This window comes from Harpia harpyja, chromosome 6, assembly GCF_026419915.1.
Source record: "Harpia harpyja isolate bHarHar1 chromosome 6, bHarHar1 primary haplotype, whole genome shotgun sequence".
Taxonomy (NCBI): Eukaryota; Metazoa; Chordata; class Aves; order Accipitriformes; family Accipitridae; genus Harpia; species Harpia harpyja.
Window position 1 is genome coordinate 44,994,637 of NC_068945.1, and position 18,744 is coordinate 45,013,380.

Here is an 18,744-nt window from a genome sequence, read left to right on the forward strand (position 1 = left end):
ATGGGAGGGATGACTCAGCTGCCAAGATCTGGGAACATGAGGCTGTACTGATAAAGACAATGCTGAAATATTCAAGGCTGAGGAAGATAGTCAGAGAGGATTGCTGCAGCATTTGGTAGGAAAAAACATTTGCAGACTACGTTCCACAGAAGACAGTACGCCCTTCCACCACCATCCATCAAGCTCAAAGAGGAGACATGATTCCTCCTCAGCTGGGAGTGCCTTTTTTCACATCAATGAGGTTGTAGCTATATCCTGCTATGGACAATACCCTAAGAAAGGAACAGACCTTTTTGAGGGAACGGGTGATTACAGATTTACAGATTATAGCGATTTAAAAAGGATAAATGCAAGATTAAAGGAAGTGGGCTGCATGTTCCAGAAAGGAAAAGATAGGGCCAGGAAGAATGTAAAAGACATCTAAGACAACAGCCATCAATTTTTAACTTGTAAAGAAGTAATCATTAATTTTCAGCAACAAAGATTTGGATGGTACATGAGACAACCTACCTAGATGGATAGTTAAGCATACGAAGAGACATCTGAGGAACATGTTTTAACCTGAATCTATGAAGGATGCATTAGATCTTGTTTATAAGGCTGAAAGGGCTGACTACAGGAGCAGCAAGAAGGAACTAAAAGTGGGTTTAAGCTAGTATTAAGATAATCAGAAATGTAATGAAACATTTCAGGTAGAGCACATTCTCTCTTGCCATTCTTCATTTCTTCCTCTCCAAGGAGGGAGCAGCAGGAGGTGGCCGAGCCCAGGTGTTTGTGCCCTTTTGGCACATTGCTCAGAGGGCGAGAAGCAGGGTCCCTCGTATCCCCAGTACAGCATCAGGAGCCACTGACACCTCGTGCTATCACTGAACAGGCTGAGAGCTGTTCTTGCACTTTCCTGCTTTGGCCTCAAAGTTCCCATCCAGTTTTCCAGGTTTCTTTTTCAATTTTCTTAGCTAGGCCCCTTGTATTAAGGCTAAGGTATGGCCTTAGCCTGGCTTTACAGACATAAAACTGAAGAGGATATAATCAATAAGAAGTCCCTTGCTTGGTATCCACCTCAGCAATGACCCAAGTCAGTTTAGGGAAGGACTACAGCCCTTCCCACCCTTACACAGACAAGTCAGTCAGCACTTACGTGGCAGCATTATTACTTTATTTCCCCTCCTGAAGTTATCCACCTGGCCTCTATTTTATTTATATACTCATTCGTGAAAAACACTTGGACTGGAGAAAATCCAAACAGTTGAGGAGACATTACATACACATCAAGCATTTAGTAGTCACGTCAACGTTTGAGGGAACTAAGTGCCACAGTAAGACATCTAGAAAGCAAAACATGCTGAGCAAAAGGAGGCTTTTTCCAAACTAGCACTGGGGAAACTAAAGCTGTAAAAGGCTCTGCTGTTTCCAGAGGAAAAGAAAAAAAATTTGATCATGAAAGACACTAGAGAAGATGCAGAGGGCATGTCAAGGCAAAGCCTCCCTTCAGCTTCTTTCTTAAGTCTGTTATCCATATAAAACAACGCTAGTACAGCATCTGACAGCTGTGGTTTACAATGAAGTCATCTTCAGGTGGCTTGAATCCCAGCTGGGTGCTCCTTGGTGAAAATGAAGTTACAAGCTTCTCATGTCCTCTCCCCCCTCTTCTCGCAGCTGCACTTTGAGGTAGACATCCCCCACAATCTTTCTCTTTCTTTCCCTCACTGCTCTGTTCTCAAAAAGTCTGCAAGATGCTGCAAATGTTCCCATCATCTTGTGTAGGAAAATATGCATCCTGGAGCTTTGTCACACACAGGCACGTTTGTGTGAAGCTACCTGTACAAAATGCCTTCATCTTTGCAACCGACTACTTCCTATCACCAGCTCTGGGAAAGACCAGGGAGGCCAGTAAGGTAATCTTTGTGCTTGAAAACTCAAATGAAATGTGGAGAGACTATTAGAAAATCTCGCTTCTTAAGAGTAAGCATCAGAAAGTTTACCTCAACAGGGGCATACTGTAACTAGCCCACTCAAGGCAGAAGAGATGGCATGACCAGATCTTGTGGCAAGTCAACAGACCACAATGATGGACAAGAGCAAGGATATCCCCTTTGCATGGCCAATCCACTACGAGTTTTATGTACTTGAAGAGAGTCTAATTGTGATATGATACAGCTGTGAGGACATGGGTTGGAGAATGAGGAAGATTTCCATCAAAATCACAAGAATTAAATTATTTCAGTTACAAAAATAATCCTCCCATTTTACTGCTTTAAAATCCATTGTTTAAAAGGTTTGTGGCAGGTGCAACTTCAAGGGGTTAAGAGAGTCATAATATATTTACTCAATTTGGACTGCTGAAAAAAAAAAAAGGCACAAATTCAAAAGACACAAGGGCTAAAAGAGATCTGCCTTTAGTCTTATTTCCTCTTCATTTAACTTTGCAGAGGAAATCTGAACTTTTTAATTTGATGAAAGACGAACTATTCCTTGGCATTCAAAACCAAAAGAACGAAGACAAGAGTTGTCCAGGGAAACTATTAATGCTGACAAATGGTTTTTCTCTCTTAAGCCCCTGCCAAGTAACTTCAAAATTATTTTGATATTATTCTGGATAACAGCATAACCAGTACTGGCATATACACCAACAAAACGGTATTTCTGTGAAAATTGCAGGACTTACACAACTAGTTTTCCACAATTGCCTAGTGTTATGAAATAGAAGTTATTTTCCAATTGATAGAAACAGGGGGGTTTACTCTGATGAAAAAATTTACATGGTTTTGACATGTCCTCCTACATAAGAAAATGAGAGATGTAACAAAAGCAGTTTCCACTATATAAGGTGCATTTATTGCTGTTCTAACATTAAACTTGAGGGAAAACCACATTATTTAACAGGCTACTTAAATGTACAGAACAACTCAATCCAGTCTTACTCTGGTATCACAGGTTATTTATTTGACTTACAAGGTAATTCCCAATATTGCTTGAAACTTTTAGTGCACAGAATTAAATCTGTCTTGGAAGACATCAACAATAATAGTACTTTGAGTGCCACTGTGTTAAAACTCACACCGTGGATTCCTGAAAAATCCTTTGTGACTTTTGCCCCATGGTACTAGCTATAAGTTTTTCAAGATTATACCAGAACTCATGACATAAAGCTCCAAGAGATTACACCCAATTCTGTGTCAGCCCCTATTTTCTGAATACGGACACCATCAGTTATACCATACTAACTTAGTTTCAGCAAAAGTTCAAGCTGGCCCTACTTAAAAGAAACAGAAGTTTCCAAAGAAAGCAATGTTTTCTCACAGCTCTGATACAAGCTAAAGAGTAAGGCCACTTCAAGTTGGTCCATTTTTTTCCATTAAAAAAAGGATGAAGGAAACATTGTCCGTTAAGCTTAAATGTCACACAATGCATAATCCAAGATACAATGCTTTCTCTAACATCTCACCGTAAGAACAAATCACCTCAGCTCACATTAGATGTAACACAGGTAGTAAATGTGCACAATTGTGTAAGCTGAAACAACTCTCACTAGAAGGCAGACTGCTTTCTAACAGGCTCTTGGTGATGGGAAATTTATTCCTGAGGTTAGAAGTAAAAGAGGAAGCTCTTCCATTATGCACATTTACTATGTGACTAGCCACTACAGCTGAAGGGCCGTGGGTAGAATCAATGGCTAAGCAGCAGTACAAGAATTGCAATAAACCCCAAACAAGTTAGCCACAGTACTGCTGCTTAACATGCCAAGTCTCTTGTACAAAGTAAACATACTTTCAAGTTAAGTACAAATCCCTCCAAGCTGCTTTTATATACCATGCACACTATTTATATATTTACTTTTGTTCTTACCCTAATAAAAATAATTTCTATTGTGCTTCTCGTGGCATATCTGTGTTACACTATCATGTATTCTTCCTTTGCTGATTACTCAGTTTTGATGGGGGACTACAAAATAAATTTCTGGAACACTTGGTATTAGAATAACCAAACAGCTTTAATAAAAAGTGATGCTGCCATTAAAAAGGCAGAGGATAAAAAAAAAAAATTAAAGCTCTTTATTAACTTATCACTAAAATCTACAATATTCCACAAAAGTTACATACTCACAGCAACATTACGCTGTTAAGAGGACAGTACAACATTTGTGAGGATCTGTTTATTATCCACATATGCAATTTATTAGCCAGTTGATCTACAAGATATTATTTACCACAGGCAAACTAAATACTGTGCTTTTAAGAAACCTGCATAGAAATGATTTGATGTTTCTTTTATTTTGGACATATTTACAAAAAGAATTTCTAGGTGTGTTAGCAATAAATAATTCCAATATTCAAAATGTCAGTGCTCATGCACACACCGACAAGATGGTTGCATGCTTTAAAAATATTATTTACAGTACAGTCTCCTTCATAGCCCTCTCCCTAATAATAGCAGAAAGTGCGTTTTTTTCCATATTCTTTCTCCTTTCTTTTTGTTTTCATTTAGTCTTGCTTCTGAGGGATACAGCCTTCCATCTCCACAACTTCTGGCCAGCCTTCGTACTTGTTTGTGTCCTTGTTGTTCTTTATATGCTATAAATAGAAAACATCAATCTACCATTAATGTAAAGTCATTTATCCTTTTGCTTTAACTCACAGCTTTAAAAGACATTTTATTTCCTTATTTTTAGGCCATGAACAAAGAGAAGACATCACTATTAGCCTCTTGTGCTTTGTATCAAATATAACAATCTCTCAGTATTCACCACAATGTAACTTGCTCAGACAAGCGTATGCTAAAAACAGTTAAGCCATACTGGGAAAACATTTTTAAAATTTATTATGGATGTTTATTTAGGAAGAGACACAAGCAAAGAAAAGACCAACTGCATTAAAACATAAACCACTAGCAAAAAATAAATAAGAATACTAAATATACAAGGCACTGAAAACAAAGTCAGATTTTAAAGAACATTATTTAATGTTGAATGTTCGCCTTTTTTGAAAATTAGGGGTTTATTTTTCCACCAAGCAACCATTTGCAGTCAGGTAAGATGTTACTGCCTCCAAGAGTTTGCCACTGCTCCTGCACTAGTTCCCACTCTCTCACAAAGCTGGCAAAAGAGAACATGCCTTCCTTACTCTCCTAGTACAAAGCTACCTTTACCAGTAATTAAAGGCAACAATGACACATGTTGAATTGTAACAGCTAAAGTATGGGAACGTATTCTATTTCACAAATTTTGCTGTGGCAGCAATATTTTTTGACAGAAGAGCAAAGTGAACAGCTGGGAACACCAACACCTTAACCACCACTTTTCTGTTGGAGGTCTACCATTGTTAGTCCATCTAAAATACAAGTGTTAGGCAGTAAGGTTTGAATTCTTTGGCTTAATTGGATTCATTAAAAAGATAAATGATCTAGTTATTGGGATAATAAGATCTACCCCATATAAGATTTTTTCTTATTTGTGAATCACCAAAGAATCTTTTTTGTACATTCAAAAGGAGGAGGCCAAGTCAAGGAATAAATTTGAAAATAACACTGTGTGCCACTACTGCAATAGATACCCATCATGAACAAATGCATGGTATTTATAAAGCCTTTATTAATGTAAGCTGTTAAATTCCAGTATGTTATATAATCACAGACCTGTTCAAATGGACTTTTAGTCTTAATTCCTTTTCCACCACAGAAGACCCAGTTGTCTCTAAAGCCAAGGTTAGTAATAGATGTGCTTCCTAGTTCAGCGATCAGCTTCCGTGCTTCCTCATTAAGCCTTGAACAAAACAGAGAAGCTCAATATGTGAATAAAATACATGCCCTTGGAACTTTCATTGTTCAATGGACCATTCATCTTTAATCGGATAAACATAGTTTAAGTCAGTCAATATTGGGCAAGATCCATCTTTCAAAATCAGATACGGCTAATTCTGAAATCACCTGATCTAATGAGCACTGCTCTTTAATCTCAAGGAACCAGCATACAAACCTATCAGTACACCAACAAAAGCCAAGAACCCTCTCCTGTGGGAATTTATACATACATCTCAAGTCATGTTAGCAATTCTCTAAGCAACTAAAAAAGTCAACCTTTAAAGTAAACATTGTTTGCAGGCTCAAGCTGAAGTCTAGATAAAGTAAAAGCTATTTTAGATTAGAAGAATGACATAAATATATGAAAGAAGTTCTTGTCTGCTTGGGACAATTAATTCAAAATTCATAACCCACAGTACGGTTCAGTGCCTGTAGGTCCAACTTGGATAATTTTAGTACGGAAGGGAAAACGATTCTGTAGGATGATAAATTATCATTCCAAAATGTCCAAATAACAGGTCTTTATTTCTTCCTTTCAGTTACTATATTTGCCCGCTTACTAAACAAAACATACAACTTCTGATTATTACTACTTACTGAGATATAGTTGTACGATTCACTTTAGCTAAAATTATGAAAACTATTAGGTACTTTGGAGGTTATTTGCACAACCCACACTTCAAGTTTCTAGAGCATTAGGGCAGCTTATATTTAAAAAAAAAATCAAAATAAAAATACTTTATCTTTTAAATATGTTGGTTCTTCACAATTTGAATTGTTTTCAAGAACTGGCATTTATGATTACCATCAACCCCATTACATCAAGGTTTTGGCTAATTATGTAATATCACTAATAAGTAGTAGTTCCTGGCTGTCAGCATGAATGGCCCAAATTCACGTTCTTGTTTAGCTGATATTGTATCTACATACAAGCTTTCAAAAACATCAGCTATGACATGATTATTGAAACTAACTGTACTTATTATCTAAAACATCAAAGATGGGAAAAAGAGAAAAAGAAAAGCAATAAGACAAATGAATAGAATAACAGACAGAAGATCCAGCCTTGGCATAAAGAAACATTAAATTGCTTTCTTCTCCTAAAACCTGTGAACGTACAGACGCTTAACTATTTACTGCAATTATTGCGCATGGCAAAGTCAGGACTTTGTCATAGGAAAGCTGCTCCTGTATCAAAAATACTGACAAGTTGTGGATAACAAATTGAACCAAAAGAGGAAAAAAAGGTACAGAACACATTAGCAAAAAGTTAAATATTATTAAAACAACATAGGAAAAGGAAAAAAAACCCCCACCTCTTAATTTTCACTATGAACAGCAATCCTTTTACAGCATGACTTAACTGAGTAGGTTACAATACAAATTCTACAGTAATTTTTAGTATCTATTAAAGCTGACCAAAGTTGGGAAGGTTGGAAAATAATGCCTGAAGAGAAGTAAAACCTCTTAGGCTATGCCTACATTAATAAATTGAATAGCTTTAGGGTGGAACAGTCCAAACACTGAGGCCAAAAAGTATGAGGCACATACTAGTAACCTCTCAGACTTCAAAAGGAAGGATACAGGCAAAGCCTATTGGGAATGGTCTCTGCATCCCTGGAACGACTGAACTCTGTCTTGGAGTTGATCTGAGAAGAGTGCTGGATGGAACTGACCAGTTGCCACCAGAGTATGTTCTCACAGTCACATTCCTATGTCTGGACATATCTGAATTTACTAGCATAAGACCGAATGAGCTATCAGCAATAGGAAAACAAGCACATCTCCAAAGAGACAGATATCCTCGGCAGCATACATTAAAAAAAAAAAAAAAAAAAAAAAAAAAAAAGAGGTGGACCACATTCTACAAGAGCAGCTAGAAACCTACAGGGTCTTCAGGAACCAAGGAGGATAAGGGTATGGTTTAAAAAAAGTACAATGCCTGACATGCAATTATATTCTTCAGAGCTACGAGAAAGCAGTTTGTTGGACGGACCATATGCCCTATGTTTTCTTGTTGCATTAACACCTTTTCTCAGAGAAGCAAAAAAACCAACTGTGTCTACTGATATAGCAATTGCTAATTAGTCAACTACTAAAGTCTAGCCTTTTCAGATTTTCAAACACTTGTGGAATTCTCCTAAAGGGTCTAATTTAATATCTAATTTATTGTTTCTCTGTTGTTGGGATCACAAAAGTATACACCTAACAGTCCTCTCTGTAAATACATATATAACCCATTACACCTGGTTAGTTTTAATTTGATCCTTGTTGTCCCCAAATCACATCAGCATTATAAAACTAATAAACTGAAAGCATAGTTTCAAATCCGTCATCTGGGAAGAACAAAACTTTATCAAAAGTGATTGTGTGATAAAGAATGCACTTTTTTCAGTATAAAACAGCATTTAAAAGTTTAAGCAGTATTTACTATATAAATCAATGACATACTTGGTTGCACCATCATCATATGTTCCCATTAACACTATCGTTCCATCCTGGATGGACTTCAGAAATTCAATAAATGGTGCCACATCTGAAAAAGAGAGAGAACACAAAAAACTGTTTAATAACAAGCAACCATTCCATATTTAAACACCTGCAATACCTTCCTGCAAAGGCATTCCTTCTAAGAGTATTTGTAAATGTTCTTACATATTTATAAAAAGATGCTAAGTGGGAGAAAGATAAAATGCAGGACAGAACTCTTTAATTTTATAGAAAGAGTTTCATCCGTATCTTGTAAAGACATAACCACTAGTGGGAACTACTCAGGAGAACAAGTGTGTTTGATTAACCATACCATTCCCTCCCACCTCAACTATTTGTGTTTCTTTAAAGTTGCATTCTCCTCACAATTGCAAAGGTAGAGGTGAAGCACTCCCTTAACTATCACCTTAAACCGCCACAGCAAATGGAGCCTGGAGAAGGAGGGGAAAAAACAAAAAAGGAAAAAAAAAAAAAGAAGGAAAGAGGCATTTAAGTTGTTTCTCTCTAACCAGCTAAAGTGACTGCACCTACCTCCTCCCCACATGTCAAAGAATTTAGTGTCTAATGGTTCTCCTGTTTTACCTGGAGAAAGAGAAATATTTGGTGTCATCAAATATAGCCAAAATTATTTTACAGACAACATGCCCAACTCCTCTTCTTAATGACTCTTTCAGAGAAAGTGCTGCAGAAGACACCATGTAAATCAATTACTATGGTAACTTATCTTTTATGAAGATTGCTCCTTAAACAGCATAGTAGTTGGTGAAAAGGTGCAGGAAAAGGTAAGAGGAAAAAAAGAGAGAAGATGCAAACTTCTGATTTTGCTTCAAGTGGAATATAAAATAGAACAAAAAGCCCACAGCCTCTAAAACCAATAAAGATAATTCACTGCATATATTTGCCTTTTTTTTTTTTTAACTTGTTTTTGCAAAAATAGATAGTACAGCAGTAGGTTGCCTTTAGTGCCACATGGAAAGTAAGAAAGATTAAAATTACACTGCATGTTTTGCTACAGACTGGAAATTCTTAGTTGATTTAAACATCCAGAACAAATAGAAGAAAGTGGACAATATAGCAATCTCATTAGCTTTTTTTGGTTTTGTTTTTTTTTTACCTATGCTGTCTACAAAAGCAGTATTTGATGGAAGGTAGAGTTTTCTTTTTAATACATACATTCATTTAAAAGTTTGGAAGACAGGGAGAAAGACTGGCAGCTATATAATACACAGGTAGGTTATTTGGTTTTGAACAGATTGAGACAACTTAGGAGGGCAAAATAGGATTAGGTGAGTATTGTTCAAGTCATGCTTTAGATGACGTAAACCTGAGTACAATCCAAAAATAACATGAATTTATATCGCAGTGAAATGACAAAGTACTATCTCAGTGCTACAAGGAATCGCTTCTTACACATTAAAGACAAGTCTGTGAATACTGACATTCAGTTCAGCTTTCAAGGTGACACACAGGTAAATTTGTTTGGTTTTAATGAAAGTTAAGAATCCTGAACACAATTACATAACATGATGTCTTTAGGGACAAGATCTATAGATATGGACTGATCAAATTTACTGACTTCAAACTAGGAAATAATGAGCTGGTCTTTCCGTGTAGTAACAGAATTGTTAAATTTAAGTTTCACTGAAAAGAGAGCAACAGAAGAATTTAGTCTACAAAGTTTTATTAGTGGTGGCAACACAAAAAGTCAAAAGTAGCAGCATGCATCTCATGTCTTTTTCCATTTTATATGTGCATTAGGAATTTATCTGATGACCGAGATAGTCACCACAGCACTGCACATTACTATTTTTACTACACATTTTCAGAAACAAAAATGCAGAGTTTTTCTACTTTCTAACAAAAAGGTATAAGTGCCAAAATCTGACATTATCTCAGTATAAATATGCTGAATACTTCCTTTTCTGCTCCTGCTTGCCTTTCATCATCCCTTAGTATTTCACCTTAAATTTCAGAAACAAATTGAAAATGAAGACAATCTAATCTGCTCACTTAAAATGTCACTTACCATTGACCAAAGCCACATTGATTCCTCTGCCAACATTATTTTTAACTCCACTCATTAAACTGAAACAAAATAAACAATGTTATTTTTAACAGGGCAGTTTTCTGATGTGAAGTATTTCTGGTTTTTAAATAGGAACAATCAAATTGTAAGAGATACATAGTTGAAAGACCACAGGTTCATGAGTACTTAAATGAAGCAAAATCTCCTTGAACTAATCTGTGTGCTCTTATGGCACCACTGAATTGAGAACAATAGATCAAATATCCCCAGTTGTATCCACTTCATTTGATCACTTAATCATCTTGGTTTCAAAGTATGCGTGTACATTAAAAGTGTCACAAAAATTAAAGTGCTACTAATATATTTAAGAAAATTCCTTGCAGTTAAAGAGCCCAAAACAAATAATAATTTGAGGAACTTAGCACAGTCATGTAACCAACATTTTAAGCTTTTTTGTAAGCACATGATGAACAAAAATGTGTTTGAGTTTAAAAGCTAACTGAACAGAGGCATATAAAATTAATGTTGCAGCATCCCACTAAGAAACAAGAAAGTCAAAGCAGTTAGCTACTTGTACCTATAATAGGAAACCTAAATCCAAGAAAAATAGTTAATACACTGATGGGACTTTAAAGAAAAGTTTAATATAATCTTGGAGTACAGTTACACATGTCAACAAAACCGTTACAATCTATTACAGTAATTACTTGGCCTAACTCAGAGCAGCAAAGGAGCTGGAAAGAAGAGATGCACTGTGAAATGGAAGCCCTTCAGAGCTGTAAAGAGGAGCTAATGGGAATGTCAAAACTGTCAGCTAGGATGCTGTGCTGCCTTGGGCCACGGTGGGTGTACCGCTCCAGCGAGAAGCGGCTTCCGGACCTCCTCACCCCTTTTCACTGGCACTGTATAGAGATCTCTGTTCTGCCTCCAGGCCCCAAATAGCCCAGCATTAACATTTTGAAGCTAGGAGTAAAAGAGTTAACATACACAAGGAGAAATAGGAGTAAGGGTTGAAACAACTACATAAATTAAGATAATGAAGAAGTCTTCAGCTGAGATTCAAGAAAGCATGCCAGCATAAGCACATAGGTGCACATATTAATTACAAACACACTCCAACAGATGCTTTAATTCCATCCCGATCAGGATTTCTTTAACCTCCCTAGCTTGTTCTAGGAAGGGGCTCACATTTCTTCTGCGATCATATGATTTTCAGGTCATGTCTGAACATCCATTCTAAGCAACTTTTCGGAAGGACCACATCCTTACACGCACAGCTGCAAAATCAGCTTTCTCATGCTAATTTATTAGTGATAGGCCTGAAACAAGAAATGGTCCATCACAGAAGCATGACAAAAATCTTCCTCTCTGATGCTATCTTTTGCACCCAGGATGAAGACAGAAGCCAAAATTTAGAGGAGTGTCAAATTTCATAGACAACTATCACAAACAGCCTCAGTATTAGCTAGTTCAGAGAGGCTGTAAAAGACTACCAGTTAATGCTAACTCTTGGCACAGTGACTTAGTAATCAGAGATGAAAGAGTCCATATTCTTCTGTTAGTCCTTTAAGTTATACCATCTGCCAAAAAATTCTGATTAAAATTAAAACTCTAATTCAATAATTTCTGAAACAGAAGACTTGACATTTTCTGCTGAAATGCAGAATTCACTTGGTTAGTAGGGAAGCATTCTAGCCACTGGAGGATCATTTCTTCTCTGATCACATGATTTTCATATCACGTCTGAACATCCGTTCTAAATGATAAAAACATACGGCAAATAAAGACTGAAAACATAAATTAAAAAAGGGCAGTGGAGTTCTGAATATATTCCTTTGCTCATATAAAATTTAGTGGACGTTTAATTTACCAAAAAGAATAAGAAATTCCTTTTATTTTAACTACAAAATTCTCTGTAAATAAATACCAGTCAAAAAAATATCCAATACTGGGGTGACTAGATGCTGAAAATCCACACATACACAACAAAAGTTATAATGGATTTCAGACAACAAAAAAATTCTGCAAATATGAATACATGAATGACTAGTTATTGAAGGAATGTAGTGCGACATTCTACTATAAGGTTACTGTGGCACAATCATGCAACTGGCTTCTTAATAGAAGTAGTAAAACTGCATGGAGAAGTTGCTGGTAAAGTAGTATAGCAGTATCGTCCCTTCTTCTAAAAAAGTTGCCATGAAGTAGCAACTACAATATTTAATATTTTGATGACAACTACAGTTACGTTTTTTCTAATTTGGATTATGTCCTTCCAATATAGGAGAACAAGGCTATAACTGAACTTCTATACAGCAGAATTCCTGTTTCACACCAAAATATCTATACAATTAAAGACAAATTGAGAAATGAAATGCATTCTGAATTATATCAGCACCTTTAGTGCTCTCAAACTGTGTGCCATCCTTATGTTTAATACACAGCAAAAAACTTACGTTGTAAATACCATTGACAATTTATGAAAACTTGTCCATGCTTCCTTGTCTTGGAATTATGAAGAATAAAAAGTAATCAGAAAAAAGCATTTTGCAGGAGTGAGTTCACAAAATATCACTAAAAAAAGAGCTACTGAAGAGGAAATAAGTTCTTTCAGAGCTCTAAGATACTACTTTACACGTTTGAGATAGCTTGTGCACTAATTCTCAAACACTACAGGCTGTAATGTGACAGTTTTCTCACAGGAGGGCAGCCGTTCATCAGTTTTAGAATTCCTCCAACAATTTACAATCACAAGTTATGGGAGCTTTTGAAAGAGAAATCAAACGTCTTATGAGCAAAGCAGGAGATAATATAAAATTAATCAAATTTTCCAGTGGACATTTAAATAGGCATAACAAGTCCTCCTCAGAAGGAACTCAGAAAGATTTTTGCTACGAGAAACTGGATTTAAGACTCCAATAGCTGTGCACTAAGGTGCACACTAGTATTAAAAGAATACAGGATTTCTTGCCAGCAACTACTTTCTTTTCATCACTTTCTTCAGTGAAATATCCAGTAGAGGATTTTTTTTTTTTTTTTGGACAGGAACAACAATCTCTTCTTAGTTAACCAGTAAGCGAGACACTTAAAAAAAAAACCCCAAACCCCAAACCCTATAATCCTGAAGTTATATTTCTTGCACTCCCACAACTTTTAATCAGTGAATCACCCTAAGTCTTCACAGATATTAAGCTAGGAACCAGAATAAGAAGGTAGCAAGTTTTGTTAACATCAACAAAATACCATGCAGAGAGAGAGATTAGACTGTCCAAGGTCATAAAGCAAATCAGTGATAAGAATGGAAAGCAGAAACTAGCAGCTTTTCGTTAGTACGTGCCAAGGTTGAGCTCACACTCACTTTGCACATGCTCCCCGACTACACTGTGATGTCCCACTGCTAACACACTCCTACACAAGCGAGGAAGCTTGAGCTAAGTCAACCTCACAAAAGAACGGCTTGAAATTTGAATGGTGCTCATGTTTCTGCTAATAATGCAAAGCAAAGAAGCTGCACGTGTTTAGCTGTCAGGGAAAAAAGCTCCCATTTCAACTTCGCTACATCTTAATTGCTAGATTTACCGCTAAAAATACAGTCTTCTCTTTAAGATCATATAAGACTAATCTTAGAGTTACTTTAATGTGATGGAAAATGTAAACCAATACTTTTATTCTCTTATAGATTCATTATCCTATTTACTATATTACATGGGGTTATGTTGTTCACAGTGAAGTTGCCATTTCCTCTAGAATTCATTAGCAGTAACCGCTGTACATGCTATCTGAACCACTCTGTACTAACATAGCACGGGCAGAGAAACAGCTAAACTGGAGTAGTTTAAATGCAAACAGAAGGCAAAGGCTTGTAAGTGTGACTGATATTAAAAAAAATTGTTATACGAAGCCGCACGCTCTGGGTGACAACGAGCAGGAACAACCTAAGAGCAAAGAAACAAAGAGTCTAAAAACAAGTATTAATATTCCCATTATGGGGATTACTGAAAGGTATTCAGTTAAATACTCTAAGCACAGTATTATTGATAATACTGTGTTAAAAATACAGTTATTAGAAATACAGGACTTAAGCTCAAAACTGTGTTTTAAGCAGTTCCTTTCCTCATATCACAATTATTTTAAGTTTATTAACTGTAGTTACTATCAGCACAATTAAATAACTACTGATCATTAAAATACTATTTTTCCCTTTTGAAGTCACCCTTTAAAGAGAAGTGGAAAATATGTTCTGACATTGGTACTATGGAAATAGTTTAAAAGATGCTTGCAAAAGACAATTCCACAGCACAGTTTTAGCTGATGATATTCAGTTAGAAGTACCAAGAGTAACTACTTAAAAATACAATTGTTCACTGAATTATTATTAGAGGCATAAGAACAAGTTACTTGGAGGCAAGTTTGTATCTGCTTGACAAAGTCTAACTAATCCTTAAGTCTGTAAACCTGAAATAAAGCGTAAGCTATCTTGCATGTATTAAAATAGCATACATTCCTGCATTTATTGCAGCGTATTATGTGTGCTTCATCAGAGATTAAGTTATAATGCAATATAATTTTTTCATGTGATCAAACCATTGGCAAAACAAAACCTACAAAGAATCATTTAAACTACTGATTTTGTGTGCAAAGTGATCCAAGACAGCATTTGAAAGAGATACTTAGAGACAACAGGTAAAAATACTTACACATTATCTTCTACACAAATTTTAGGTCCAACTACATTTGCTGCTCCACTTGCCATTTTGAATGCAAAATGCTTTTCAGGACAAGCTTTAGAGATCCCACATTTGTATCTTGGAGGTTTTGTAGCTTTCAAAAGGAAATAAAACAGGATTTTAGAGACAGCACCACGGGTAGGCTAACAGAGAAATATCAGTTAGTCTTCTGAAGGCATTCAAGGAAAAGAGCAAAGACAAACGGTATCTCATCTGCAGTTTCATAGCAGCTTAAAATAATCTAGGTTCCTGCAGTACCTCATTATTCTACTTCTTGTTCTCACCCTGCTGCTTGCCCTGGCACTGTCATCAAAAGCCACAAGACAAAACTACAAGTGAAATGCTGGCAAAAAAACAGACTTTACCCGAAACTTAGAAAAATCAGGAAAAGAGGAAAATTAGTTTCTGATTGCATTTGAAATGTAATTAAGACTTTCTTAACTATGAAAATTCAACAGTCTTTCTGTTATTAGCAAAAGCAAGTCACAGCAATAACACATGCATATGAATACTCACAGCGTGCAGCTGCATCCAGTGCTGATCTAGCTAAAATGCAAAAAGAAAGTTTTACAAAATGTCTGCTATAAAATATCCTATAAATTTAAAACCTTTCTGTACCCCTATAAAAACAGGTTGGTTGAAATGAAGTATCAAATACATCTGAACATTATGTTCCAATAAAAACATTAACCTTTACACAGGAGAGGAATGAAAGTGATCAGGAACCATGTTTAGAAGCACTGCCTTTATTTATGACTCTCCGACCGACACCAAGATCCATGGAGATAGAAAACCACCAGGGATTCGTGGGGGTGTGGGCACTAAAGTGAAATGAATTCCCTTCTTACAGCTTCACCAGGATGGGGATCCTTTCACCTGACACTGGCAGCCTGCAACTCGGGTGTATTTGAACCCAACCATTCATGACTCCCTTTCTTGGGATAGGAAGAGACACAAGTGACCTCATCATGCACATTCCTACAATACATCTGTAACACTTAATGACACCTGTGTCTCTTCAACAATTATTAAAGATGCCTCTGATGACTGGTTCAGATGTCAGCTCACACTGCAGTAATCTGGAGTTAAATGACATGAACCCTATCCATGTACCTAAAATTGTGGGGTTTTTTTAATGAAAAGCCACTTTAAAGTTCGTTTAAAACAGACTCTGAATTTTAAGTCACCTCAGCTGCTAATCCTTTTCTGTGTAGAACCTGGGCACATCTCAAATGTTTTGATTACTGTACATTCAATTGTACATGGTAGTGTACCTGTGCAAGCAAAAAAGCCCACCCAAAACTTAAATTTTGAATTGCTTAAGCAACAGAAAGGCAGAGTGCAGACTTCCAGAAACATCATTCAAGTCACCTAGTTTACAACTTCAGGCTAAGACTGTAAGTACCAGTAAACAGAAAAAGCAGTAAAATTATGCACTCGGCAGGCAAAAGAATCAAACTGATTAAGAGAGCAGGTTAAATATTTCATACAGAAGATGACTTAATACACACATTATATATTATATATGTATAATACATACGAAAAATAAGAACAAGTACACACATTAAAAATAAATACAGAATTCTTAAGTGTAAGAGCCTAAGTCAAGCTCAAAGCAAAATGAATATGATATACTTGATTATGGCTCAAGTAAATATTAATAGATGTCTGGAGAAAACAAAGTCATCACTTACCAAATATGTGTCCTAAGTTTGCATCCATTTTTATTTCAAACACTTGAGATATGACATAAAATGTCAATAAAAATATTGCTACGACTACTACCAACTTTGCAGCACCTATTCAAAAGCAGAGAAAAGTTTAAAAAAATTATCTGCAAATGGTAACATTAAGTTTACCAAAATTAACTACATGAGAAATGTGTATCAGATTACATTAAGGAGAACTCAGAAACAGGATGATAGTCTGTGGAGTCACTAAACAGAAGTAATCTGCAAGAAATGGACATTATAGCATAGGATGCAACTGAACCAGTCCATCAGGTTACTACACCAAATACATACCCTGCTCTCAGCTTTCTCCAGCTTCATGCTTGTCTGACACCACAATACACCAACTGAGCTCAGCAGCCAGGAGAAACCACAGACAATCCAGCTTAACAAAATGAACTAAATTAATCTAACTGGCTGCTGTCCAAAGGGGAAATTCCCACCTCCCCCCATTCCACTTCCCTGTTCTTAGCCATGTGTACCCATTTCCTCACTCTTCACAAATACTCCTCCCCCTCCCATCCTCAAATTGAGCTACCTCTATTTTAATGTATGGCCAAGACTGAGTGATTAGGGATCTGTTCATACACCGTAGCTTGGCTGCTTTGGTCAGTCAGGTCTGAGCATTACATTAAAAAACCCCCCAAAACACCCCCCCCCCCCCAAAAGAAAGAGCGCCTCCTCTTCAACAAATTTAAATTACTGACCTTCAAAAAGCAAGTTTGAAGACTCAAAAAAGCTAATTTAAAAAGTAATAAAAAGCAGTACCTCTCCTCTTCCCCTCTTAATATGTTGAAGCCTCAGGCAGCTTTAAGTCTGACAAGCCTAACTTTCTCCAGTGCCAAGCAGTCAAACTACCGCTTGGGAGAAGAGCTGGAAGCACATAACCACAGAAATTTACATCTGAAGTGGAAACCTGGGTGTATGTGGTACTGCCATGAACCCCGCCATTTTTTAGCGTAATTTTCAATAGATTTTTATAGAATACTCCACTCTTAGCTTTTTGTAAAATACTGAAAGTAGAAGTTAGGTGAGGAGGGATCTGATCAACATCCTGCCTTCCTGTCTCACCCCAGTATGTCAAACTGTTTGGAAGAAGCAACCTTACGGCATGCTTCTGTTTCTCAAATTGCCAGCCGAATAAATCCTTCAGAAAAAAACCAAACTTATGTACTCTGCAGATCTCAGACTGGTGCTGTGATGGGCTGTTCAGAAAACCTTAAAATAGACAGATTACTCAGCCTTCAGAAGGATGAGAGATATTAATCAATCCTTCCAGAAGGCTAAAAAAAGATAAAGGGATAGAAAAAGAAAAGAAAGATGAAGAGAGAGATACAACTTTTTTGTTTGCTTGTAGTTCAGTCTTCCTCTCCCACTTTGCCTTTTCATGTGTGTGGGCACACACATACTATGTAAGAAAACACAGATGCAAACTTAATTTAAAAATATTATGCTGGAACTCCCAAAGATTATTGCACTTAAGGGAAGTGAACCACGTGTAAGCACTAGAGAAAATAGATGATCTGAACATACGTTAAGAAGTGAAGAAAAGGTTTTCAAAGAAACACTGCTTAAAAAGACAAGATGGTACCAGATTTTGGAATGTGTCATGTAGCAAGTGGCACTTGGAGAGCATGTTGGTTCAGTAGATAGTAGACAAGATGAATGAGAACTCCATCTGAGCACTAACCATCCCCTCCACTCTATATCCCCAGGCTTTCAACCGAACTGCAAGCGCTCCCTCTAAGGGAGATGTTAGAAATCTAGAAAGTTCTTTTAGCACTTGAACCAAAACCAGCCTGTTTGCTACAGGTTAAACATTCTATAGGAAATGCCGTATATTCTTTGTCTGTGGGTTTTAGCAACACAAGTAGTTAGATGGAAGAAAAAAAAAGAAGTTTGGAAAAGTCATTTTCCAGGTAATTTAGCCATCTTCTAAAAACTGCAGCATTTTCCAGTTCTTTATCAGATTTAC

The 18,744-nt window shown here is 36.5% G+C and overlaps 1 protein-coding gene across 1 annotated transcript in view; it reads right to left on the reverse strand.

Moving 5' to 3' along the window:
* Nucleotides 1–2,812: 2,812 nt before the first annotated feature.
* FAM3C (FAM3 metabolism regulating signaling molecule C) overlaps nucleotides 2,813–18,744 on the reverse strand; it is a 32,321-nt gene continuing 16,389 nt past the window's right edge. The window contains exons 3-10 of the mRNA XM_052790167.1: nucleotides 16,734–16,838; nucleotides 15,556–15,585; nucleotides 15,010–15,133; nucleotides 10,313–10,371; nucleotides 8,818–8,868; nucleotides 8,248–8,332; nucleotides 5,632–5,758; nucleotides 2,813–4,571 (exon numbers count right to left, since the gene is read on the reverse strand). Of these exons, the coding sequence (XP_052646127.1) occupies nucleotides 4,482–4,571; nucleotides 5,632–5,758; nucleotides 8,248–8,332; nucleotides 8,818–8,868; nucleotides 10,313–10,371; nucleotides 15,010–15,133; nucleotides 15,556–15,585; nucleotides 16,734–16,838 (671 nt within the window). The 3' untranslated portion in view covers nucleotides 2,813–4,481. The remainder of the gene's footprint in view (nucleotides 4,572–5,631; nucleotides 5,759–8,247; nucleotides 8,333–8,817; nucleotides 8,869–10,312; nucleotides 10,372–15,009; nucleotides 15,134–15,555; nucleotides 15,586–16,733; nucleotides 16,839–18,744) is intronic.